This window comes from Lacerta agilis, chromosome 4 (assembly GCF_009819535.1).
Source record: "Lacerta agilis isolate rLacAgi1 chromosome 4, rLacAgi1.pri, whole genome shotgun sequence".
Taxonomy (NCBI): domain Eukaryota; kingdom Metazoa; phylum Chordata; class Lepidosauria; order Squamata; family Lacertidae; genus Lacerta; species Lacerta agilis.
The window spans coordinates 88,566,350-88,591,052 of NC_046315.1; the positions used below are offsets into that span (position 1 = coordinate 88,566,350).

Sequence of the window (24,703 nt, forward strand, 5' to 3'; positions counted from 1 at the left end):
ACGCTTTGCATGCTGAAAGCCGGGGTTCAATCTCTGGCATTTTCAGGTATGGCTGGAATAGACCTCTGTCTGAAACTGACAATTCTGAGTTAGATGGAGCAAAGGTTTTGCTTAGTTTAAGACAGCTTCTCATAAGCTTTTCACTGTATGATGCCTGGCCAGTGTCTGCACACCCAGGCATTGTTAAGGACGCAGAAGAAGGGACTAGGGCACTGCAAGGAAGGAGAGCCTGACTGAGCTGCTTCAGATGTTGCTGCACTCCAGCTCTTCCCCCACTAACCATTGGTCATGCTGGTCAATGAGAACAACAGCAGCAGGACCACAGCTCCCCCCATCCGTGTATCACTGGAGATAAGCAGGGTACGATTCCCCTGCTTAATGTCAACGTGTCCCCTGCTGAGTGGGATGGGGGGGGGCTCTTACAAGAGCACCCTTGTTCTTAACTTGGGGAGGGGATGCTAAGGCCCCCCATCCTTTTTCGCGCGTGAGCTGATGCCCCCCCCCCCGTTTCCTGATGAATAAAGTGGGGGATGCTCTGGATGAAAACGTGCGTTGTGGGGTTCCTCCCCTCTGGAGAGAGCGGGGCGTTCTTTTCATTTGGGAGCGGGCAGCGTTGGTCGGCGGCCGGGGGGGGGGAACACAACTCGGAGTCCATCCCGGGTTTTCCTTCGCGCTCCTCCTCACCGGCAAGCCGCCGCTGCAATGTGGAGCACGTTCCTCGGCCGCTCGCCCGCCTGCCCCGCTTGCGCTCCTGCCGGCTCCCTGCTAGGCTGCCGCGGCCGCCTGTTCTGCCAGGAGGCGGCTGCTGCTGCTGCTGCTGCTGTTCTGGGCAGGCTGCGCGGCGCAGCGGCTCCCCTTCCCTGGATGTCCGCCTCTCAGCAGCACCAGCAGCGCAGCGCGCAACAGCCAAGCCAAGCCACCCTCTCCAGCCTCCCTCCTCTCCGTGCGTAAAGCTAAGCCAGCTGCTGCTTCGCCATCTCCCATTCTCGCCCACGCGACGGGGGCGGGCGCGCGAGGCTCCGCGCGCGGCGCTCCGGGCTTTCCCGCTCCCCGGGCGCCGAGGTTCAGTGCGCCCCACCACCACGGCTTTGAGCCGGGCCGGACTTTAACGGGACCCGCCGAGGAAGGAAGAAGGGGAGGAGAAGAAGGAGAAGGAGGCGAGAGACGAGAGAAGGGGCGGGCGGCTGCCGCTTTGCCTCGCCTGCCTCGGGTGCACCCTCCTCCTTCGCCTTCCCAGCCGGCTTCGCAAAGTTTGGCCGCGACGGGAGGGGGGCTCCCGGTTGCTCTTTCCCCCGCGGGGGTTGCGCTCTGTCGAGGCGCGCACGGCTGCGCAGGACCCGGGGCTCTGATAGAAGGCTCTTCCGTGGGATTTATCTTTCCAAGTGGATTTGGCGAGGGGCTCTCTTTTTGGGGGGTTGAAGGGGGGGAGGCGGGGTGAAAGAAGAGGGGTGCCTCTTTTCTTTCTTTTTGGTCTGTTCTTTCCCCCCTTTTTTGGGCATCATGGTTCCTTGGATCGGGGCGCTGCTCGGGGCGCTGCTGGGGCTGCTGCTGTCGCTGCGCGCCGGAGCGGCGGACGCGAAAGCGCGGAGCTGCGGAGAGGTGAGGGAGGCGTACAAAGCCAAAGGATTCAGCCTGCTCAACATCCCCTATCAGGAGATCGCAGGTAAGCACCTGGGCAAGGGGAAATCTCGGCACTCGCGTAGCCATGGGGTTGCCGTCGTTCCCCCCCCCCCCCCAACCACCCCTCGGTGAAACACTCGCTTTGCCTAGAGATCTCCCTCTCGCTCCCTCTCCCTTCTCCTTTCGCCTCCCAGGGAAAGAGAGCAGTGCCTTTTCCACTCTGCTGCTGCTTAGGCGATGAATCGCCTCATTGTGCAGTGAATAGAGAATCCGTTTTAGATTTCCAAGAGACCAACAGGGGGAAGAACGAGTTGGGGAGGGGGGGGCGCAGAGAAGAGACGGAGATATTTGGCAAGATATTCACTTTTTTTTCGCCTGGGGAGATGCGACAAGAACAGAGGGAAGGCTGCCCTCCCCACTCTTTTGAAGTTCTAAGTTGCCTTCAAGGAATTGCACAGTGGAACGCAAGTTTCTAGTCCCTAAATGAGGCTGCCTGTTGCCTCTTTCATTAAAAGAGCGGGCATTCGTCCTCATGAAATGCACGGCAGTCTGCTGCCACAAACTACAGAAACTGCACAGAGAAGGACCCCAACTTGTGTCTCTTATTTGTGTGTGCATTGGGGGGGGGGAGGTTGCCCCCTTTTATTTTGCACCTGGCCGGCTTTATTAAGGGGTCGTGACAGTTGTCGTTTGCCAGTAGGGTGTGCTCTGCCTCGCTCAAGAGTCTGCTTACCCCTCTCCAGTGGAGCACCTGTAAAAGCATTGCTTACCTGGAAAAAAGGGGGGAAATAAAACAACTGTAGACTTCAAACTGTCTGGGGGAAATGAAAAGATTAGGGGTGTGAGTTACGATGAAGACCTCCTCTGAAGATCCACCTTCAAGTCCAACTAACATTCTGAGTTGCTAAGCATGATTAGTTGTCCCTTCCCCTTTGCACAGCAACGGTATGTCAGGTTTTCTCTCAAGCCTATTTCTGTGCTCCTTGCTGTCTTCTTATCACCGCTGTATCTTCAGAACTCAGTGTGCAAAGAATGAATAGGTGATTAAGAAAAGCAAGGGGGAGGAAGGACCTGTGGTGGGTGTGAGCAAAGGACTGAAAGAAGTAGGAACAGCTGCTGCAGCCTACTTGAGTGAAACTTGCTGCCTGTCAGTTTCCAACACTGAATTAAACCACCTGCAGGTTCCAGGACTGAATTAAGTCATCCGCATAGGGGATACCGTAGACTCAAAGATGTCGCGTTTCAATCTGATTGTTCCCTTCTTAGGCTTAAGTGATGCAATTAATATTGATAGTTGGCCGTTTGCTGGGGTGCATTCATACATCTTCAGAGCAGCACAACCAGCCGGTTCCTAAAACATGCCGATTAACTTCTGGGATTAAAGCGAATCTGGGGCCTGCCTGATTGCCAGCTAGGTTAGCTGTTTCGGTTTGAGGTGACCCTGGTAGAGTTGACTGCCAATGGGCCATTTTATTTCCCCCATTGACTTTCTGTGCATGTATTTCTGGGGCCAAGTTAGATGGGATGTTACCTGCTTGATTGCAATTAACATGCAGGTTTTTAAAAAGAGAAATTGAATAGCAACTGTAGGGGGCCTGAACCATGTCAGGACCACACACAGAGACGTGTGTGTGTGTGTTGTGTGTGTGTGGTGTAGCCTTCACTTCCATTGTGGGTAGCAGCATCTCAGAAGTGATGTATGATTTGGCAGGACCACAGAAGGGGACAAAGGGCTAAACCCCCTTCTATTTACTGTAGTCTTGGCATTAAGACACCAGGACTGCCCCAAGCCATGGACATTTTATTTTTGTCTCTCAATTACATCCATGTGATTAACGTTACATCTGGTTTGGCTCTAAAGCTCTGTTTTAACATTAGACGTTCATGATGAGATTTCACATTTGATAAATTTATTTAAATGGGTTTATGGTTATGAACAGTGTTTGCCAGAAAAGTCACAAGTGCGCTCTTTCCCAATCCTTACTCATTTATTAGAAAATGGGTAGTCTTGTTCATAGATTAGGGGTGATTCACGAGGCTCTTTCCAGCCTATGGAAGCTGCACTTTTGCCAAGTTCCACATTGTCCACAGCCCCAACATTGTGAGCGACTGCAACTGTGTGCTTCTCTACACTCCAGGGCTCAGTGTGTGGTGCTGGTTTCGACGCCGTTGGCTCAGGCTATGGCAAAGGGACTAAAAACTTGGCTAAGGTTAAATGAAAACCATAGCTGCCAAGAGACAAAAGAGATGGGGGAATATACCCTTAGAAAGTCATCTGGTTCCCAGAATCTACTGGTGGTTATAACCAGGAGAAACCCATCCCTTGAAATGGGTTGTTTTGAGTGTGGCAATGGGTACAATCTGAGTCCCTTTGCTGTGCCAGCCTGGGCATTTTCCCTTGTTCCTCCCAACCTAAAGTTATGGCCAGTGCAAACTGCGAGTGTGCTGCTCCATCAAGCTCTACCACTGCTAGGATGACCCCTAATTTATTTATTTTTTGTCTCTTGATTATCATTACTTTGTGGTTGCTTCCGTATGCTGTTGGACTAGGATGTCCATCATTGCTGGTCATTGGAAATGCAGGCTGGGGCTATTGGGTATTCACAATCCCTGACCTACAGCCTTCCATGTATATGGTTATTTAGGATGGAGCATGTGGTTATATACAGTGCTGGCCTTCTTAACAGGAACATGGATCAGCTGTTGTCATATATAACTGAACAATCCACCCATACTAAGGTTACTAGATTTTTTTCAATGAATCGGAGGACACTTATTGTTTGCTATGTACATGTGAATGCTGAGAAAGCTATATATCCGGGGACTGTCCCCGGGAAATGAGGACATCTGGTAACCTTAACCCAAACCACATCTAGCCATCACTTAGTAATCAGAGGGCAAATGCAACCACATCCGCGCGGCGAAATTCATTTCCGGGTTTTCGGGGGTCATAACCCGAAAAAACACGCAACCCGAAGTGGACGTAACACAAGGTACCACTGTACTGGCACATTCTCCTAAAAAAAAAAAGTTTTTAAAAAACTGGGTAGGACCATGAGCTTAGAGTACTTGCATGCCCCCAATACCCCAACAACACAAACCAGAATGCCCTTTTCTTTAGCCAAATTGGGATTCTGAAAGCCAGGCAGGAAAGTGAGCAATAGAAGTGAAGTGTTGTGCTTCGAGTAATTTTCAAAAGCCTCACTGTGCCGTTTCTAAACTTCCCCTCGAGTTGCTAATCAATTACCCAAGAGCTCTCTTCTGACTGAGACCAAAGCCTCTGGGTTCTTCAGTCAAGTTTCCCTGGACTGACTGTTATTTCATTTTAGGTCAGTGATGGATGGATTCTGCTTTACTCTGGCTTCCCCCCCTCTTTTTTTTTTAAAAAAATAAAAAAGACCAGATATCACATTTTGAATAGTTCGGATTCCTCTTACCATTTGCTCGCTGGAATGTTTTGATTTGTGCATCCTTCTTTCCGTTTTTTAGATAGCTCCCAAAGCAAAGCTTGAACGAGCTGCATTAATTAGTCTTCAAGTATTTGCAAAAGTAGCGGAAATAAGTGCTGGGGAACCTAATAATCAGCTTCTGGTTTAAATAACGACATCAATCACTGTTAAATCCAATATTAATCTTCAACTTTGTCTCAAGACTTCAACACCATCTCCTCCTCCCCTTTGATGTGTGCGGAATACGAAATTGCAACCAGATCCAGGTGGATGCTTTTTCCTCTTTTTTCGACTAAGCATCTCTTGACTTTTTAGTGCTGTTGGATGTAAATGGTAAAAAGGGTAAATGACCCCTGGACAGTTAAGTCCAGTCAAAGGAGACTGCGCGGTGTGGCGCTCATCTCACTTCAGTAACAAGTTGGTGGAATTTAATGGAGACATTTGGCTTGATTGTCAATGTATTTGAGGGAAATGTAGACTTTCCTTGGAGAGGGCTGCATTGTTATAAGGGAGTGTAATTGGCAGTGTACTCTTTTGTGTGTAGTGCTGAGTGCCTCAATTAAAGAAAAAAGTTGGTTTGGGAAAGACATGCCGGCATTAAACGTTGTGAAGTTTCTTTTGTCACTGTTACGAACAAACTGCCAACAACCTGAAGAGATGGATCTCTTGGTCTGGTGTTTATTGTTGGCCCTCCTGATGCAAAATATACAAACAATTCAGTAGTTAGTTCAGTTTTTCTTTTTTCCCTAAAAGAAATCTGCAGTTGTGCATCAGATTTCATAGCGCAGTGATGAAGAGCTTGTCCATACTTTCGCTTGTCCCCCACTCCTTGAAAAGCCCACTCTTTAGTGCTAAATTGGAGCAAACGTCCGAACTGAGTGCTAAAGAGAGGTTCCCCCCGGTGGGAAAGCAGTGGAGCAAACAGGACATGTGGGTGAGCCTTTAGATTCAGTATCAACAAATATAGAGGGACAGTGTGGCTTAGTGGTTAGTCAACCTGGGAGGTCATTGTTCCAATTCTCACTTGGCAGACACTCTCAGGCTAACCTTCATCACATGGTTGTTGTCAGCAGCAGAGCTAAATATACCACCTTGAGCTCATTGGAGGAAAGGTGGAAGGTAAAGGCAAGAAATGAATAGTTGAACTTTGATTACAGTTGCACATTCTTACCTTTTTTAATAGAAGAAAGGCTGCATTGGACTTTTTGGGGGGTCTAAACAGATAAGCTGATACGTTTGATAACAGGGTGTAAAAAAGAAATGTGAAGAATACTGTGTTTGTCAAAATAAGTACATTAAGTATCCTTAATGTCACTGGATCAAAATTCTAGGGATACCGTAGATTGAGAGTGCATAGCTGAAATAAGGATATTTAGATTCAGTCTGTATGGCAGCCTCAGAGTACCAATACATCTGAACTGAAGCACCAGTTCAGATGCTTCATAAACATTTTTATTAAGTCACTTTTGTATCAAATTGAATGTTTTGTTTAGAACGAAGACTTGCATTCTTCTTAACTTTTTATATCCAGAAGCACAAGTTATATATTTTTTTTATGTTGGATTATAAAACAATGCAGTGTTACTACTAGAGTGGCAATGTCTCTGAGTTTGTAATGCAGTCTTCTTGTTCTCATGATCTTGTTCAGAAGCCACAGCAAACACGTGACTCCAAGCATAATACTCTGGCGTTCTTATTATACTTGTGCTAAATTGCTAAGTGTAACAATTTTTATGTGCCAGCTAGCAAATTTTGAAACAGAACACATACATCTAAATCTGTTTGGGGATTTGCATACATGGAGAATGTGCAGTGTTGCAAATTCCTTTTTAGAGCACTGGATGTAGAGGCAGGATTCCCATTATATGGGGGCCAGTGGCTGGTCTCTCACCAAACCCTGTGAAAAGAGCTTTCTTCTTCATCATCTTTTGGCCTGTGAGGCTGATGGATCAGAGATCGCCGAAAACTGCTTTTTAAAAGGCTGCTGCTTGTGAGTAATGTTGGACGCAGTGCTTGAATGCATCATCAGCCCACAGAACAGAAATGAATCGAACAGTACCTGTAACAATTGCATTGCATAAATTGAGACCTCTTTGAAGGCTGTGAAGCCCATACACAGATCTGCAACAAGATCTTTCACATCGTTTTAAGCAAATCTTCTACAGGAATTACTGAGTGGCCTGAAACCTGGAGTTACTCGTGGGAGGGTGTGATTTCATATGACAGTAAAAGGGCAAGAATCGTGCTATTAGAAGGCAGTATGTTAAATCAAGATGGAAGGAGGGGACAGATAATATCCCCAGGATAAAACACAATGCATACAGGTTTATCGTGGTCACTTAGACATTGCCTAAAAAGAGGGGGAAAGGGGTACCTAATAGGACATACATTTGCATGTGTTACACTACAGTATATGCATATGAAATAATTGCTATAATGTAAATACAGTGCATATTCCCTTAGTGGGGAAGACTGTGACCATGTCTGCTTGCTTCTGTCCAAGTCTTGTTGATGGACAACTTCAAGACCCCATCTCTTCCTTCTTAGGGTTCTTTACCAGTAGGTAAAGGACCCCTGGATGGTTAAGTCCAGTCAATTTGACTTGGGGTGCAGCGCTCATCTCTGCTTTCAGGCTGAGGGAGCTGGCATTTGCCCACAGACAGCTTTCTGGGTCATGTGGCCAGCATGACTAAACCGCTTCTGGTACAACGGAACACCGTGACGGAAACCAGAGCGCACGGAAGTGGACTGGAGAGCCAATGAAGTTGAGGATCTGTCCTCTATAAAGCAAGCTACCCCAAACCAGAAACCTTCATACAACGTACGTGTTCTCCCATGGAGATACTGATCTTCCCACATATGGTGGCATCTCCAGGGCTGAGAAGGTCCTTGCCTGAAGCCTGAATAGCTGGTGGCCATTAGCATAGATTCTGCTGTGCTATCTAGCTGAATGGTCTTGAGTCATTTCAAGGCAGCATCCTATACTAAGTTTTGGTGGAACTTATTACTGGAATGTCAGAGGTTCCATTAAAACCATAAATTCCTATATAGAAGATAATCCTTCAGATTATCATCAGCTTCAAATGTTACGGCAAAGATGCTGGCCACTCTTTTTTTAATGCCTCCGCTATAACATCTGGAAAGGAAGTTGTGTAGACAGGATACAAACAGCTCCAGTGGCATAGTGTGGGTTGCCAGTGCCCAGGGCCATGCTGAGGGTGGTAGTTGGAGGGAGGAAAATGGACAGAGTATGTATGCATATTCAACTGCCTAAGGGCATCCATATCACCCAGGAGATCACAGCCACAGAGATAAGGAAATAAGAGTTGTTCCCATTGTCTGGAACACTTCCTGGTTCACATGGAGAAGCCATTTTCAACAGAGGCCAGTGACGGAAACATGCAGCACAGGGTGTTGACATTTTGTGCCCCTAACCATTTTGCATCTGGGGCAGCCTCCCCTTTGGCCCCACACTCACTACGCAACTGCACAACTCTTTCCCACATTGAGAGCTTGGGCCTTACCCACTTCTTTCTTTTGTGAAGAAACTTAACTTCCAGCCTTTTCTTTAAATACACAGTTGTACTCAGAAACAGTTACCGGTAAGTGGAAGGTCTAGCATTTCAGTTCACCTTGGTCTTGTAGAATGAATTCCTCAAACCTGCATTAAGTAGTAAAAAGAAGCAACTGACTAGTATTTATTTCAGTGCTCCACATTCTGACTGAAGGGCTCCTTGTGACTTACAAATTCATCTGTCGCCATTTTGTCCTTGCAATAAGTTAAAGGGATCACTGGCCATTAGGTCCAGTTGTGTCCAACTCTGGGGTTGCGGTGCTCACCTTGTGTTACTGGCCGAGGAAGCCGGCGTACGGCTTCCGGGTTATGTGGCCAGCATGACAAAGCCGCTTCTGGCGAACCAGAGCAGCGCACGGTAACGCCGTTTACCTTCCTGCTGGAGCGGTACCTATTTATCTACTTGCACTTTGACGTGCTTTCAAACTGCTAGGTGGGCAGGAGCTGGGACCAAGCAACGGGAGCTCACCCCATCGTGGGGTTTTGAACCGCTGACCTTCTGATCAGCAAGCCCTAGGCTCAGTGGTTTAACCCACAGGTAATGTGCTTTAAATGTATGCTGTGTCAGAGAATTGTCCATGGGTATGCGTTGAACTTCATCTTATAATTAGGTTCGTTTCCTGTAAAAAGGGGGGGGAGGGGGAAGCTTTTCATAGAAAGCTTTAAATTTGTAGGTTGAAGCTGAGTTCCTCAAAGAGAGAGTTTAAATGGAAACAGTACTTACGATGTTATAAAGTGGGTCCTATTTCCATTTTAAATGGGAACCTTGCAGGTGGGATGTGGGTGGCGCTGTGGTCTAAACCACTGAGCCTCTTGGGCTTGCCGATCAGAAGGTTGGCGGTTTGAATCCCTGCGACAGAGTGAGCTCCCATTGCTCTGTCCCAGCTCCTGCCAACCTAGCAGTTTGAAAGCATGCCAGTGCAAGTAGATATATAGGTACCGCTCCGGCGGGAAGGTAAACGGTGTATCCATGTGCTCTGGTTTCCGTCACAGTGTTCTGTGGCGCCAGAAGCAGTTTAGTCATGCTGACCACATGACCCGGAAAGCTGTCTGTGGACAAATGCCAGCTTCCTCGGCCTGAGAGCGAGATGAGCACCACAACCCCACAGTTGCCTTTGACTGGACTTAACCATCCAGGGGTCTTTTACCTTCTTAGATTCATACACGAGGCATATAGCTACTCCTCCTTCCTTAGCAGTGACAGCCCCACTGAGTGATGCTTTTTAAAGTGTATTGTATTGCAGCTATATATATTTTCCATCTAATGCAAAGGGAAGGTTGTGAAAGCTGCAGGTATTCTGTGCATTTGCTAAGTGCTAATGTACTAAAACCATTTCCATAGCTGCCTTGCTCCTTATTTCTTCCCAGGGTACCTTGTAGCGTTCCAGAGACTTGGTGATGTTCAACACCACAGAGGTCAAGCAGTGTGTTAAAGCTCGGGTCACTCTTTTTATCTGTCTGCAATAAGATATATTAATTTCATTTATATTACCACTTGGCTCTCATAAAAGGTCAGTTTCGGTTGAATGTCCAATTACTTGCAAATGGCAAATCTTATAACAAGTGATCAACAATAAAAGCTTTTTCTGGGCAATTGTTTTTAAAATTACTACCTGCTGTTCTCTTGAATGACTCCGTGGGCCCAGGAGGATCAGCTGTTGCTTGACTTGGGGTGGTGTGTGTGTGTGTGTGTGTGTGTGTGTGTAACACAGGACTGAACATGATGCATGCTAATATTGCTTTGTGCTTAGCAAAGGAAGGATGAATGTAATTACATTAAGGCTTTCGGTTGAAATGTTAAGCAGAATAGTGTTAAAGGATCAGAGTTCATATTTCCGCAGCATAGTGAAGTTACGTTTTCATTGAAATATTAGACTTCGTGAGTTCCACCATTTTAATAATTAGGGGGGCGATCCTATAAGACTCCAGGGGTCTTGAAACAAGGACCCAAAAGGCTGCAATCCTTTGGATGTCTACTCATAAGGAAGTCCCTGTGGGAGCAGGAGGGATTGGGAAAGAGAGTTTTTATGTGAGCAGGCCCCATGTATCATTGTAATGGATTGCTTTGAAGTTATTTCTGCAGCAGGTAGAGTAATTTTTAGACCCCCTATTCCTGTATGTTGCCTGACTGGTCATTTATTTTGTCTGACCAAAGGTGGCAACCCTTCTGCAGCTCTTTGAGCCAGTTGATGTTTCTGAGTCCCTTTTAAAGGCAGCCCCACTGAGAACACATTACAGTAATCCAAATGGGATGCAATTAAGGTGTGTGTCACTGCGCCCAAATTGGACATCTCAAGGAACGATGAGCGCTATGTCATCAAGTAGCATCATTGCACGGTCAGGCAAAGTCCCCCGTACCCCAGGGCAGCCCCTGAGGGAAATAACGACTCATGACAACGTTCTATGGGATTAAATTGGCCACAACTTTATGAATATTCAGATGTAGGAAGACCTTGGCTCAGGCATTGGGCGTTTATCCTTCCCAGCCCCCCAGCCAGGGTTCTGGGTAACTTCAGGATTATCCAGCCTGAGTGGGGAGTGGGCTAGCTTTGGAGAACATATGTTCAAGCAGATAGCCCGCCCCCCTGTTCGCCGCTGCTGGAGGGGGAGGGCAGTGATGACCTCTGGGCGTATGGCCAACGCCTCCCCCTGAGACCCCTTTAATGGGAACCCTGTTATCGCCACCACAATGGGGGCGGGGGTCACCGCCCCATGCCCCCCTAATCCTGTAAGTGACTAAAGGATTCCGCCCAAGGCCTGCAACCGCCAAAGTTGTGACGAATTGCTACGGGAAAGGCAAAACCTGCCAATGCAGGGAAAATTCATTTCCGGCCCTTTAACAGCGACCTTGTCATAGCAGCGCCTGCGTGGCTGTGTGGCTGTGGAAAAAAGGTGGTTAGACTTGCAAAGTAAGTGTCAGTTGAGGGAGTGGAGGGCGGGGAAGCTCTGAATCCAAGGGCCGCTTCCCAGGTATGACTCATGCTCTATTGTGTGTACTGTATAATCCCTCCTACCTGGCCAATCCCCCTGGCAACACCTCCCCAGCCGGGATTGGGCGGCTGCTAGAGTAGGTGGAGTCCACAGGTATCCCAACCTGGGGAAGGTGAAGCCAAACCAACTGCCAGGAGCTGCCACTGTGATTCAATGGGTCTCCTCGCGACCCCGCAACATGCGCACCCCATTTGATGTGGGGAACGCTCATTCTGAGAGGCTGTGGGGTGGGGGAATGTCAGCCTGGAGTTACCCAATTGGCAAAAAAAAAAAAATATTTTTGTGCTTTGTTTATTAAATTTGTATCCCATCCTTCTCCCAAAAGAGCCCAGGGAGGCAGCTTAGCCATTTTGGTTCTGGTGACCACTATTGCGTGTGTTAATTCTCAGCTAGATTTCTGCAGTTTCATACCTTTGAAAAAACTTGGAGCAAAGTTTCTACTCACTTCATATATATCGCTGTTCATCAGGTGACCACGGTGGCTGTTATCTAGCTAAAAGAGCCGCTTCTAACGGAATCAGATGCTTGCATTCACTTGGTTCAGAGGAAAAACCTTTACTGTCTGTTTGACATTAAAATATCAAAGCATCTGGCTAGGTGAAGTATTTTAAGAAATGGACCAGTGAGCATGCAAAGAAGATAACTGTTATCATTTCTGCACCCACATCTCTTTCACAAGGCTGTTGCTATAAGGATGTTTGCTGCAAAGGATCAAACTGCTGAACTTCAGAGAAGCGGAGAAGGAGGGACTGACAAAATTTATCTTTCATTTTAAGCTTTGCAACCTAGTCTGTATCATGTGGGGCCAGCGCATATGTCCCTTTCAAGTGCTTCTCACAATGTTCCTTAGTACAATGGAACGCCGGGTCACGCACATGATCCGTTCTGGGTTGCTGTGCATAATGCAGGCGTGCGTATCCCAAACGCATGAAAAAAACCCGGAAAACCCAGAAGTGGCGTGATTTGAGCGCTTCTGCGCATGCGCGAAGTGCGCAGAAGCGTTCTGCGCATCCGGGGGCTGCGCTCACTCCGGAAACGCTTCCGGGTTGTAGGCGTTCTTAACCCGAATGTACGCAACACGGAGCGTGCGCAAACCGGGGTATGACTGTAAATAATACCATTTATAAAGCTAGAAATTGGTGAAAGAGTTGCCAAAGAGTTTCCTTAGCATTATTCCCTGCTCTCTACATTACTGAAAAAGTGTGCATGTACACGAAAGCTCATACCAAGAACAAACTTAGTTGGTCTCTAAGGTGCTACTGGAAGGAATTTATTTTTATTTTTAGTTTTGTTTTCATTACTGATGTATGTTAAAGAAACACTGCAATCTGCTCTAAGGCAGTGGTTATCAAAAGGTGTGGCAGGAGACGATGGCAAGTGTTGTGGGAAGATTCAAGGACAATCAAAGAAACATTTAAACTTTTCAGTATAGTGTAATATCAAAATAATACTTTTTGGATAAGGTAAATGGTAGAAAGGTAAACGACCCCTGGACGGTTAAATCTAGTCAAAGGCAACTATGGGGTTGTAGCGCTCATCTCGCTTTCAGGCTGAGGGAGCTGCTGTTTGTCCACAGACAGCTTCCTGGTTTGTGTGGCCAGTATAACTAAACCACTTCTGGTGCAACAGAACACCGTGACAGAAGCCAGAGCGCATGGAAACGCCGTTTACCTTCCTTCCACAGCGGTACCTATTTATCTACTTGCACTGGCATGCTTTCAAACTGGTAGGTTGGCAGGAGCTGGAATAGAGCAACGGGAGCTCACCCGCTTGCACAGATTTGAACTGCCGACCTTCTGGTCGGCAAGCCCAAGAGGCTCAGTGGTTTAGACCATAGCGCCACCCGCGTCATGACAGTTCTTTTTGGATATGCATCCAGAGGAAGTAGCCACACGCCTCTTCAAGAACATTGGCTGTTCTTCTACGGTTCACCACGAAATATGACAAATTGGGACAAATATGAAAGATCAGAAAAGAGAAAGGCTTCTTTTTGTGTTGATGTACAGGGTTAAACCACAGAGCTGATCAGAAGGTCAGCGGTTTGAATCCCCGCGACGGGGTGAGCCCCCGGGCCTTAGTTTGTCTACCCATGGATAAGGTGGACTGGTGACAGACACTAGAGAACTAGAATGTCCAGCACATTGGCAATGCAGCTACAATTTTATGCGACTCTCATAATGCACAGACACTCATGGGTCAAAGCGGCTTGGCTGGAATCTTTGCTGTCTCGGTCAGGATTAAAGTAAGCACTTATCCCAGTGGGCACCATCTGAGGTGGTTAATGTTCTACGTTTGCTTCCTAAACCCTTTTTTTTTTTTGGTTGCTCTTTGTGGGGAGTGGGGGAGGGAGCCCAATAAAAATTAAAAGCCCAATTAAAATTAATTAAAATAACATTCTTCCCAGTTATGCTTAATCTGACTGTGAAAGCAATGTCTTCCTACTGATAAACTAGTGAATCATCAGGAACAGCATTCACTAGCTGTTATCTCCTCTCCTGCTGTGGTCATCTATGATTTTTATCCTGGAAGAGAGGGGGGGGGGTATTCCTCTTGCTCCTAAGGCATAGCAGACAATTGTCAGCAAGATCACTGGCGCAATAATGTACAATTTACTTTCACTAACACGACCTTTTACTTCCAGCAATATAAAACAATGCTTTATTGCCTTTAAGGATATTTGAATACTGTTATTTGGAAGAAAGGGCATTCTAGGCAATTACTGTAATCCTGAACACAAAAGAGGCAAATAAAACCAAGCATTTAGCTGATTCCAACCCCCCCACTTGGCACTGCTTCCCGCTGCTTACGCCGCGCATAGTTGTAATTCAGACTTTACAGAGCCATGTCTCCTGCGAGGCTCCCCAGGAAAGATATTAATAGTACCTGGACTGTTATTTGTTTCACAAAGCCTTTGGGGAGCGTTCTTCGCAAAACGGCTTGTAGATCCTGCTAGCGCCCAGAAGGAGGCTCTACTGCGTCGGTCGGTCCTAAAGGCAAGAGAACCGGTTTTTTTTGGTTTTTGTTTTTTACCCTCGTTATTGTGGAATTGATTTTCACGGCTCGTGACAGAAGCCGTTTGCAGTCCAGGCAATGGAAGTGGCTTGGGGCTCACGTGCCAAACGCATACAGCAAATTGCTGCACCGGTTTTTCCAAAGCCCTGCAAGGTCTGTTACCTGATGATTCTAATAGCCTTTTAACAGGGTTTCCAATTGAGCCGCAGATGAAAAGGAGATAAGGATTGCTTGGTGGATGGGGATGTCTCCCTCGCCCTCCTTTCTACAACAGGAAAAAAAATTCTTTCTCTATATTGTTAATACAGTGGTTCTCAAACTTAATCTATGATGCTGTCACTAGCATTCTCCCGTGTTATGCATTTATGCAGTGAGTCAGAATTAGACTCAAGGTCCATATATATCTGCTTCAGAGTGGAGAATGGCTCTGTCAACTTTTCTGGTTCTCTAATTCAAGTACTCTGAGCCCGTTAACTAATATAGACCAGGAGCTAATGCACAGGGGCGTAGTAAGGGGGGGTGGAGGGGGCGGGGCCCCCGGGCAGCGCCCCTGCTGAGGGTGACACGTTGGGCATTGGCCCCGCCCCCTGGACTTTTTTTTATAATTAATTTTAATTTTTTTAAAGGCTATTTTCGGCTCCGCCCCAGCAGTGCCAAAAATAGTCCCCCCTTTCCAGCGGCGGAGCTCGGCATGGAGGCAAGGGGTGGGCCAGCGAGGTGGGGTGCCACCCCTTCCTCGCTGGCCCGCCCCTTGCCTCTATGCCGAGCTCCGCTGCTGGCTGGCTTGCGGAGCCAGGGCATGAAGAGGGGCGGGCCAGTGAGGAGGGACACCCCTCCTCGCTGGCCCGTCCCTCTCCCTGCCCCGACTTGCGCTCCGCCATGGGAGCCCGGGCGGTGGATTCGGGAGTCTTTGCAGCCCGCAGAGATTCCTGAAGCCGCCGTCCGGCACCCCCGGGGGCGGGGCGTCGTGTGCATCATGACGTCATGACGCACGCACGCACTGTGATGCCCCGCCCCCAGTGGTGCCTCTTGGCTTCCCGCCCCAGGCAGCCAAGGGGCTAAGAACGCCCCTGCTAATGCAACAATAGAGGATGATTCAATTCTTTTTGTAGATAATTTTTTATTAGTTTTCGATTACATTCCAATAATAGCCTCATTATAATAATGCCAATTTATGATACAGTTGGGATGCGGGTGGTGCTGTGGGTTAAACCACAGAGCCTAGGGCTTGCTGATCAGAAGGTCGGCGGTTCGAATCCCCGCAACGGAGTGAGCTCCCGTTGCTCCGTCCCAGCTCCTGCCCACCTAGCAGTTCGAAAGCATACCAGTGCAGGTAGATAAATAGGTACCGCTCCGGCTGGAAGGTAAACGGCGTTTCCGTGCGCTGCTCTGGTTCGCCAGAAGCGGCTTTGTCATGCTGGCCACATGACCCGGAAGCTGTATGCCGGCTCCCTCGGCCAGTAACGTGAGATGAGCGCCGCAACCCCAGAGTCGGACACGACTGGACCTAATGGTCAGGGGTCCCTTTACCTTTATGATACAATTATGAATACCAATCGTTCAAATACAAAATTATATAATTCAATAGAAGTGCCCACCCCACTCCCCACCTGCTAGATTTGATGGCTTTCTGATGTTCTTTATTTCTGCATTCCAAAATCAACAAACAGCTAAAGGAAGCATCCCTAAGCACAGATATATGGATGGCTTGCTTGGGAGGAAAAAGTGGGTGCAAGGCCTAGAGGGAGGGATGCTGGAATGGAAACCAGGCAGTTAGTGATGGAGATGAGGAATACTTCACATGGGCCAATAACAGCAGCTGTGGAACATCTGAAGTTGCCTCATACTGAGTGGGACCATTGGTAGGTCTGGTTCAATTTTGCCTACACTGATTGACAGCTGCTCTCTGTTTGGTGATGCCAGGGATTGAACTCGGAACCTACTGCATGTAAGTCAGAACCTCTACCACTGAGCTGCGACCATTTCCCAGTGGAAGGAAAGCCAAGGCACATGGAAGCAAAGGAGCTGAGCTCTGGAGAGAAAGGGGAGAGAAAGGGGTCAGGAGCAGGGGCGTCGCTAGGGGGGTGCGGTGGGGGCGGTACGCCCCTAGTGGCAGGTGTGACAAGCGGCGGGTGGGGGTGACAAGCGGCAGCCCCTCCCGCCACTCCCCACGCAACGCCGGTCACCCTGGGAGCAGCAGCGCTGTACGGACGGGGTGCTCCCTCGGCCGTGCGCTGTTGCTCCCGAGGCGATGGAGCAAGCGGAGGCGCATGGGGGTGACAAGCGGCAGCCCCTCCCGCCATTCCCAAGCGCTGCCGCTCCCTCCGTCACCCCAGGACCAACAGCGCACCTTCCGAGGGAGCACCCCGTCTGTGCAGCGCTGCTGCTCCCGGGGTGACTGGCAGCGTGGGGAGTGGCAGGAGGGGCCGGCGCCTGTCAACCCCACGCGCCGCCGCTCGCTCAGTCGCCCCGGGAGCAGCAGCGTCGGACCGCCGCTTCCACAGCCTCCTTTTGAGCCGCAGAGCTTAAAAGCGGGCTCTTCGGCTTAAAAGGGGCTGCAGAAGCGGCGGTGGCGGCACTCCCGGAAACGCCCCGGGGGCGGGGCATCGTGACGTCGCAATGTGTCGTCACGACGCCCCGCCCCCGGGGCGTTTCCTTTGCCGCCCCGGGTGCTGCGGAGCCTAGCTCCGCCACTGGTCAGGAGGGTCATAAGGAGCGGAAGAAGAGAGGCTCTCATACCCTCCCATATTTCTCTGATGAAAATAGGGATGTCCTATTCAACAACAACAACAACAACAATTTATACCCCTCCCATCAGGGCAGCTTCCAACATATATAAAAACATACTAAAACATTAAACATTGAAAAAGCTTCCCTATGCAGGGCTGCTTTCAGACGCCTCAGGGGTTGGATACCCTCCAACTTTTCTCCGATGAAAATAGGGGTGTCCTAGAGAAGAAGAAGAAGAGGAGGAGGAGGAGGAGGAGGAGTTTGGATTTGATATCCCGCTTTATCACTACCCGAAGGAGTCTCAAAGCAGCTAACATTCTCCTTTCCCTTCCTCCCCCACAACAAACACTCTGTGAGGTGAGTGGGGCTGAGAGACTTCAAAGAAGTGTGACTAGCCCAAGGTCACCCAGCAGCTGCATGTGGAGGAACGGAGACGGGAACCCGGTTCACCAGATTACGAGTCTACTGCTCTTAACCACTACACCACACTGGCTCTCTAAGGAAAAGCATGACATTCCAGGATCATATCAGAAACTGGGAAGGCTTCTGTAAGTCTGGAAAATAGGGATGCTTCGAGGGTCTTTGCTCTCTGCTTTTAGTTTTTGGAGGGATGAAGAATGGACGTTAGATTTCACATTTTGATTTAAAACAACCTGCTAGAATGTTGAACCCCAGCTCTCTAGAGGGGTGTGCAAATATTCTGGGTTTGTGCTCTCCACTTTAAGTCCCAGTGGTGCTGTATTCCCCACAGACATGCCCTTCTTTCAGAGCTGAGGCTTATGTCGACAACATTTTTTGCTGCTGCTTCTGTTTTTACAGCACAAAGCGGCGTTAACTTTCAACAATTCATGACGAGTTCATCACGGTTAAACCTGTTGTGCTATAGAAAAAGATATACTATGAAGCTCTGGGTTCTTAAAAAAAAACACCACCATATCTTTTTAAAAGGGTATCTGTTCTGCGTCCCACTGAGATTCCTCTCATAATTGATGGGTCCTTCGCGGTGGCATCTTTGCACCCAGTTAATTAGCAACGTAGAGTTTGAGTTAGCTTTTTTACATCCGCTCCAGCTGGATGCATTAAATCATTGTCTAAAACGCTGTCCACCTAGGGCAGAGAAACCATCCCTGCATTTTCAGGCCAAGCCACAAATTCTTTAATGCTTTGCAAGCTGAAATCTGGTGGTAGAAAGATGTTTTAAAAGAATGAATCCAGGCCATTGATCAACTGGGAGCCTTTTCCCCCCACTGCGGGTGGCTTCGGGTTTCATTTCAGCCTCTCTGATTTGCACACAAATGGGAAGTTCTCTTTTTGTTCTCTTAGAGTCCAGTGACATGGTGGGAACAGGTATGACCGGAAACAGCAACTCCAAAAATTTCAAAAGATTTGAAGCAATGGTGAATAAATGAAGTGAAAGCTGGGCAACTGTCAGTACGTAGTCCATATTAATTCATGAGCCATGTTTCTGGTGTCATTGTCAAACCACTCCTATGAAAAGAAGCATGACATCATATAGCAGATTCCCAAAACAAGCTAACTCCAGTTAGTGGGTGTGGAAGTGATGGGGGCTAGCATGAAAGTCTGTTGCTAGATACCGTCAAAATGCCTTGGAACGGCTGCAAATATGTCCATCCAACTGTAACAATGTTGTAGCATATTAGGAATGTAGGAAGCTGTCAGGCCTTTGATCCATCTAGCTCAATATTGTCTACTCTGGCTGGCAGTGGCTCTCCAGGATTTTGAACAAGGGGCATTCCTCGCCCTCCCTGGCGATGCCAGGCATGCTCTATCACTGAGCTCATGGTGCTTCTTAACTCATACTTTCTATTCCACTGGATACTTGTAAATTGCTGTATGGGCTCCAGTGGAAAACAATGTGTATTCATTTCTTCCCTTTATAGCCCATCTTGTCCCCAAGGAGCTCAGGGCAGTGGCATAGCATGGGTTGCCAGAGCCCGGGGCCACATGGAGGGGGTGGGAGGGAGGGAAACTGACGGAGTATGCATACACATTCAACTGCCTAACAGCGTCCACCTCACCTGGGTGATTGCTGCTGCAGAGATAAGAAAAGAAGAGTTGTCCGTTGTCCAGAGAGCATGGAGAATCCATTTTCAGTAAAGCCCAGTGGTGGACGTGCACAGCTGTGTAGAGGCAGCACTGGGTGTTGAAATTTTGTGCCCGTAACAATTTTGCGCCAGGGATAACCGCCCCTGTGCCTCCCCACGCTACACCGCAGGGTCATGGTGGCATGCACTCTCTATCTCCTCCACCTCATTTTATCATTAAAACGTCTCTGTGAGGTGGGCTGGACTGCAACACAGCGATCGACCCAAGGTCACCCAAGTGAGCTTCACAGCAGGGGGACTTATTCTTCCAGGTCGTAGCCCAAAACTCAAACCACTATGCCATACTGACTCGCATCGAAATGATGATTCAGTCCAGGATTGAACCATTGAGCTTTCATGCATGAAGCAAACACCTTGGATCAATAGAATTGCATAAACCACATACAGTGGTACATCGGGCTACATTCACTTCAGGTTACAGACTCCGTTAAGAACTTTGGGTTAAGAACTTTACCTCAGGATGAGAACAGAAATTGTGCGGCAGCAGCAGCGGGAGGCCCCATTAGCCAAAGTGGTACCTCAGGTTAAGAACGGACCTCCGGAACGAATTAAGTTCGTTTATTTATTTTTTAATTGTTTATTGTACGAGAATTTTTACATACATTGTATAATCTCCGTCAAGTATTGAATTTCCCGTACAGTTTTTTCCTTTTTTCCTTCCCACCCCCCTCCCCACCCATGGTCCATTGCAAGGGTTCAAACAGTAGACCTCAGCCACGGGCATAGAGTCATTAATTTCCACCGAATGTCTTTTTTCCGGTTGTTATTATCCATTGAAAATAGAGCTTCCATCTGGTCTTGATCATCGTAGCCTTGACCTTCCATGACGTTTCCTGTTTCGTGATTGCAATGATATCCGATTGGATAAAATCAAAAAGATAATTAGACCAGACCTCTTCTGTCCATTTTTTTCTATCCTTCCACCCCAGCGCTATTGTTGCCTTTCCTGCTAGAATCATGGCTTTGAATGTAAACTGGTCCCCTTTCTCTATGGCTATATTTCCAAGTAATCCCATTGTCATAAGGTTAAAGTCTATAGATAACTTCACTTTAAAAACTTCATTAATGATCTTAAGAATTTTATTCCAGAATCTCCTTGCCTCTGGGCAATCCAAGTACATATGGGGAAACCAGCCCCTGGCCCGTTCGCAGTGCCAGCAGTTTGGGTTGAGTCCTGGTATCATATTGGCTAGCTGGGCCGGAGTTCTAACGAATTAAGTTCGTAACCAGAGGTACCACTGTACTAAAATGGTTCCCTTGAGAAGCCATTTTTAAGCAATGGGACTTAGTCATTGTCACAATGATTTCAGTGTGACTGAGGGAGCAGTCATATGCAAAAGCTGCATCAGATCCAAACCCTTTTCAGCGGCTGAGCTGCTGCTCTGTCTATACCTGGCAGAGGGAAAGCAACATTAAAGGGAAAACACTTATATGTACATTTTAAGGCATACTTTCCCCCAATGTAGTGTGGTTTTGTGCACATTTTGTGTGCATGTGTGGAGAACTTTCAAGGTGAAGTCTGGGGGGCTGTTGTTTGCTTTTCTTTGTACGTTTTGGAATCATGGAATCATAAACATAAGAGTTGGAAGGGGACCCTGAGGATCATCTAGTCCAACCCTCTGCAGTGCAGGAATTTGCAGCTGTCCCTTATGGGGATCAAACCTGCAACCTTGGCGTTATCTGCTCTAAATGCAGAAAGAGATCCTTTCTGACTTCATATGCCAAACCTACTTCTTTTTTTTCCTTTTTTTTTTTTTAAAAAAGCTGTATAATCACAAATGTTTGTTTTGATATTGATTTTGTAATCCTGGTTTGTCTGCTCAGCCACTACTGCATCTATTGTGCAAGACAATATAAGTATTGTAATAAAGAGCCAAGAAACATGAAAATGGGGCTGAATCAATATAGTGGCTAAACCACAAGTCCTGTCATAGGGCAGGGAAACAAAAATAGCTGTGGACGGAGGCTTAGAAATGTGATACAGACTATAGGCAGCCAAAATGCATTTATCAAGAGTGTTTTAAACCCTTTTGGCATGTACGAAGGAGCAGGTTAACATGATCAAATTATCTCTCTTAGCAGGACTTGTCTTTTTGGAGTTCTTGTCCCAGCTAAAACAACATGTTGTCCCTATTCCCCCCCCCCTGTGAGAGATATGTTCAGGATGCCTTTCAAATGCAATGCTGGTGCCCTCACATTTACACATTTCTCTGTTTCTGCTGCTAGCTTCCTTCTTCCAGGTTTCTGGAAGTTAAATCTCTGAGTGAGGAGCATCTGTGTCTTGTCCTTACTGTGTCTGAGTGCATGTCTGGATAAATGCGGACCCGAAACTCAGAATACTAGTTCACTTCCATTCCTTCCCATCACCACCTATAACAAACTAAATGTTGCCGAATTTCTCTTGTTATTGTATAATAAATGCAACACGGTCCATCGTAAAACTAAATATTCTATTAAAGCCTCATTTTTTGAAATAATTTTTATATGATTTTACAAGTATATAGTTATATCAATACAAAATACATATCCATATTTGGAGATTTCTCCGAATCTCTTGACTTCCCACCTTCCCCTCCATGGGTCCTATTTGAAACCTTTTCAACGGCGTATTATTTCATCATCCAAATTTTATGTCTCTCTGTTTTATCCGTAATATCTTCTACATTACAAGCATTATTGCAGTCCTGCTAATGTTTTCATCTGCTTACAGTGGTCTCTCAAGTAAATTATAAATTTCCCCCATTCTTTATTGAAGTTTTGGTCTTCTTGGTCCCTGGGCTTTCCGGTCAGTTTTGCTATTTCAGCATAATCCAGCAGTTTAGTTTGTCATTTTTCTCTGGTAGGGACTTTGTCTTCTTTCAATCTCTGGGCTAGTAGCATCCATGCAGCTGTCGTTGCATACCTAAAAATTCTTTTCTGCTCCTTTGGAATACCGGCACCTACAATTCCTAATAAAAAAGCTTTTTTAAATAAAAGTTATATTTTTTTTAAAAAAAGAAAAAGAACAACTGTTGATGCTTGCTAGGTTAACAGGAATGTAACAATTCACCTGCGAAATATTTGGAAGTTATGGAGATGAGCATCCTAAGAGTTTGTTGCTGTTGTTTCTGCAGCCACTTTTCTGTTCGCAACACAAGGGATCTTTGCTGCCACTTTAAGTTTGGCAGCTGAGCCATCAGTTTGGATCCTCTGCAATAGGAGTAGGAAACCTTTTCAGCCTAGCAGGTCAGATCATCACCTACCCCATGGAACACTTTGGCAGGACTGCTCACCTGTCAATCACCTGATGCCTTTATGACATCAGGCTGTAAGTTCAAAGGGGCTTGCTGTCGGCACTGATTGGGTGACAGAGAACCACTTTCAAAGGGCACTGTCAGCACCAATCAGCTGGTTGATGGTGACAGCATGGCTTCAAAAAGGCTCGCTATCAGTGCTGATCAATGCTGTCACGGAGCCAGTCAAACTACACCCTCAAACATGCTCTGCAGACCTGAAAACATGCCTGCAAAGGGGGAAAATGTCCATATTTGGGCATGGCCTGAATTGAATCCGTGCCTGCAAATAGACAAAGTTGGGATTACTGACAACACTAATAGTGGGTCCTACATGCCAAGGAACAGTTGAAAGCACATTTTCAGATCCAGCACTGAGGGCCTTCTGGCGGTTCCCTCACTGCGAGAAGCAAAGCTACAGGGAACCAAGCAGAGGGCCTTCTCGGTAGTGGCGCCCGCCCTGTGGAACACCCTCACAGCAGAGGTCAGAGAGATAAATAACTATCTGACATTCAGAAAATACCTGAAGGCAGCCCTGTTTAGGGAAGTTTTTAACCTGTGATATTTTAATGTATTTTAATATCTGTTGGAGGCCGCCCAGAGTGGCTGGGGGGACCCAGCCAATTGGGCGAGGTACAAATATATTATTATTATTATTATTATTATTATTATTATTATTAGCTCCCTGTTGTTTCTTTGCAACACACATGAACCTAGCAAACTTGAAAGCACTGAGGCAGAGACATGGGGGCAGTCAGCACCCATGAAATGGAATGAAAAAATAAATAAATAAATAAATAGTGGCTTTGTCAAACATCTGCAAAGTAGATATCTTTGTGGGTGGGGGTGGGGCGAAAAAAAGTAAAATCTCCGAAATTTTCTGAGAGGAATGCTTTCTGAGAAATTTGAACTCAGCTCTACTCTCAGTCATGAAACGCACTGCTTGAGCTTGGCCCAATCACAAACACTCAGCCACATGTTCCCCACAGGGTTGTTGAGAAGTTAACCCAGCCAGAGGAGGTTGCATGGCACCTGAGCTTTTTTGGGAGGAAAGATGGTTTATACATAAAGCAAATAAATATTTGTTCATTCAGAAGCTGGTTCTGCGCAGTTGAGAAACATCGAGTCATGTCACAAGTTGGATTGTCCTTACATACAGATTGCAATAAGAAGAGGGAGAATGTTCGAAGCAGCTCTCTGCTTTCAAACATGAGGATGGAGTGATGGGGTGTGTAGGTTAGTCTTGACCCTTTCTGCAGCTGCTCACAGCCCCACCTTGGTTGGAGTCCCCCCTCACGTCCTCCTTTCCCACAGATCAACACACAAATGGTAGTGAAGTTTCTCTGTTGCAGTGGAATAACACTTGGTACAGACAAGACAACTTGTAATATCCTTTGCACTTAGGTTGCAGGCTTCTCCAATTACTAATGGGAATTAAGAAGATGTTCACCTAAATTAAATAAACTCAAGAATCTTCTAATGGAAAATCCTTATGGAGGACCAGACAGTGAGAATGAGGGAAGTTCGACTAACCCACAGTGCCCAACAGAAGAGTTCTTAGGTCCAAGAAAGTGAGGAAGAGGTTCTAAAAGCATGCCAAATTGAAGGATGTTGGGGGATTCTAGACTTTGATTATGAGGTGAAGCTCTTTGATCATGTGACACAATTGATATATACCGAGTTCTGGTCATTCAGCAAGGTTCCTTTAAGCCTCTATCTTCAAGAACTCAGAACTTAAGAACTCACATTGATGAGGAATACATTGATGAAGACAAGACTTACTTTGAAATGAATGAAGAGAAGATATGCAGAGCAACAGCACAAAAGCTCTTGCAGTCAAATTCAGTCTCTCAGAATGCCAAGAAGTATGGCAGCAGAGTGTTTCTGACGGAATGGTGACTAAGGTCAGGGGCGTAGCAAGGGGGGGCA

General features: G+C 47.1%; 1 protein-coding gene across 2 annotated transcripts in view; it reads left to right on the forward strand.

The window, feature by feature from the left end:
* Positions 1-1,149: 1,149 nt before the first annotated feature.
* GPC6 (glypican 6) overlaps positions 1,150-24,703 on the forward strand; it is a 740,852-nt gene continuing 717,298 nt past the window's right edge. The window contains exon 1 of one of the 2 annotated variants that reach the window (XM_033147878.1): positions 1,150-1,663. In XM_033147878.1, the coding sequence (XP_033003769.1) occupies positions 1,501-1,663 (163 nt within the window). In that variant the 5' untranslated portion in view covers positions 1,150-1,500. The remainder of the gene's footprint in view (positions 1,664-24,703) is intronic. The other variant, XM_033147879.1, reaches the window with a different exon arrangement.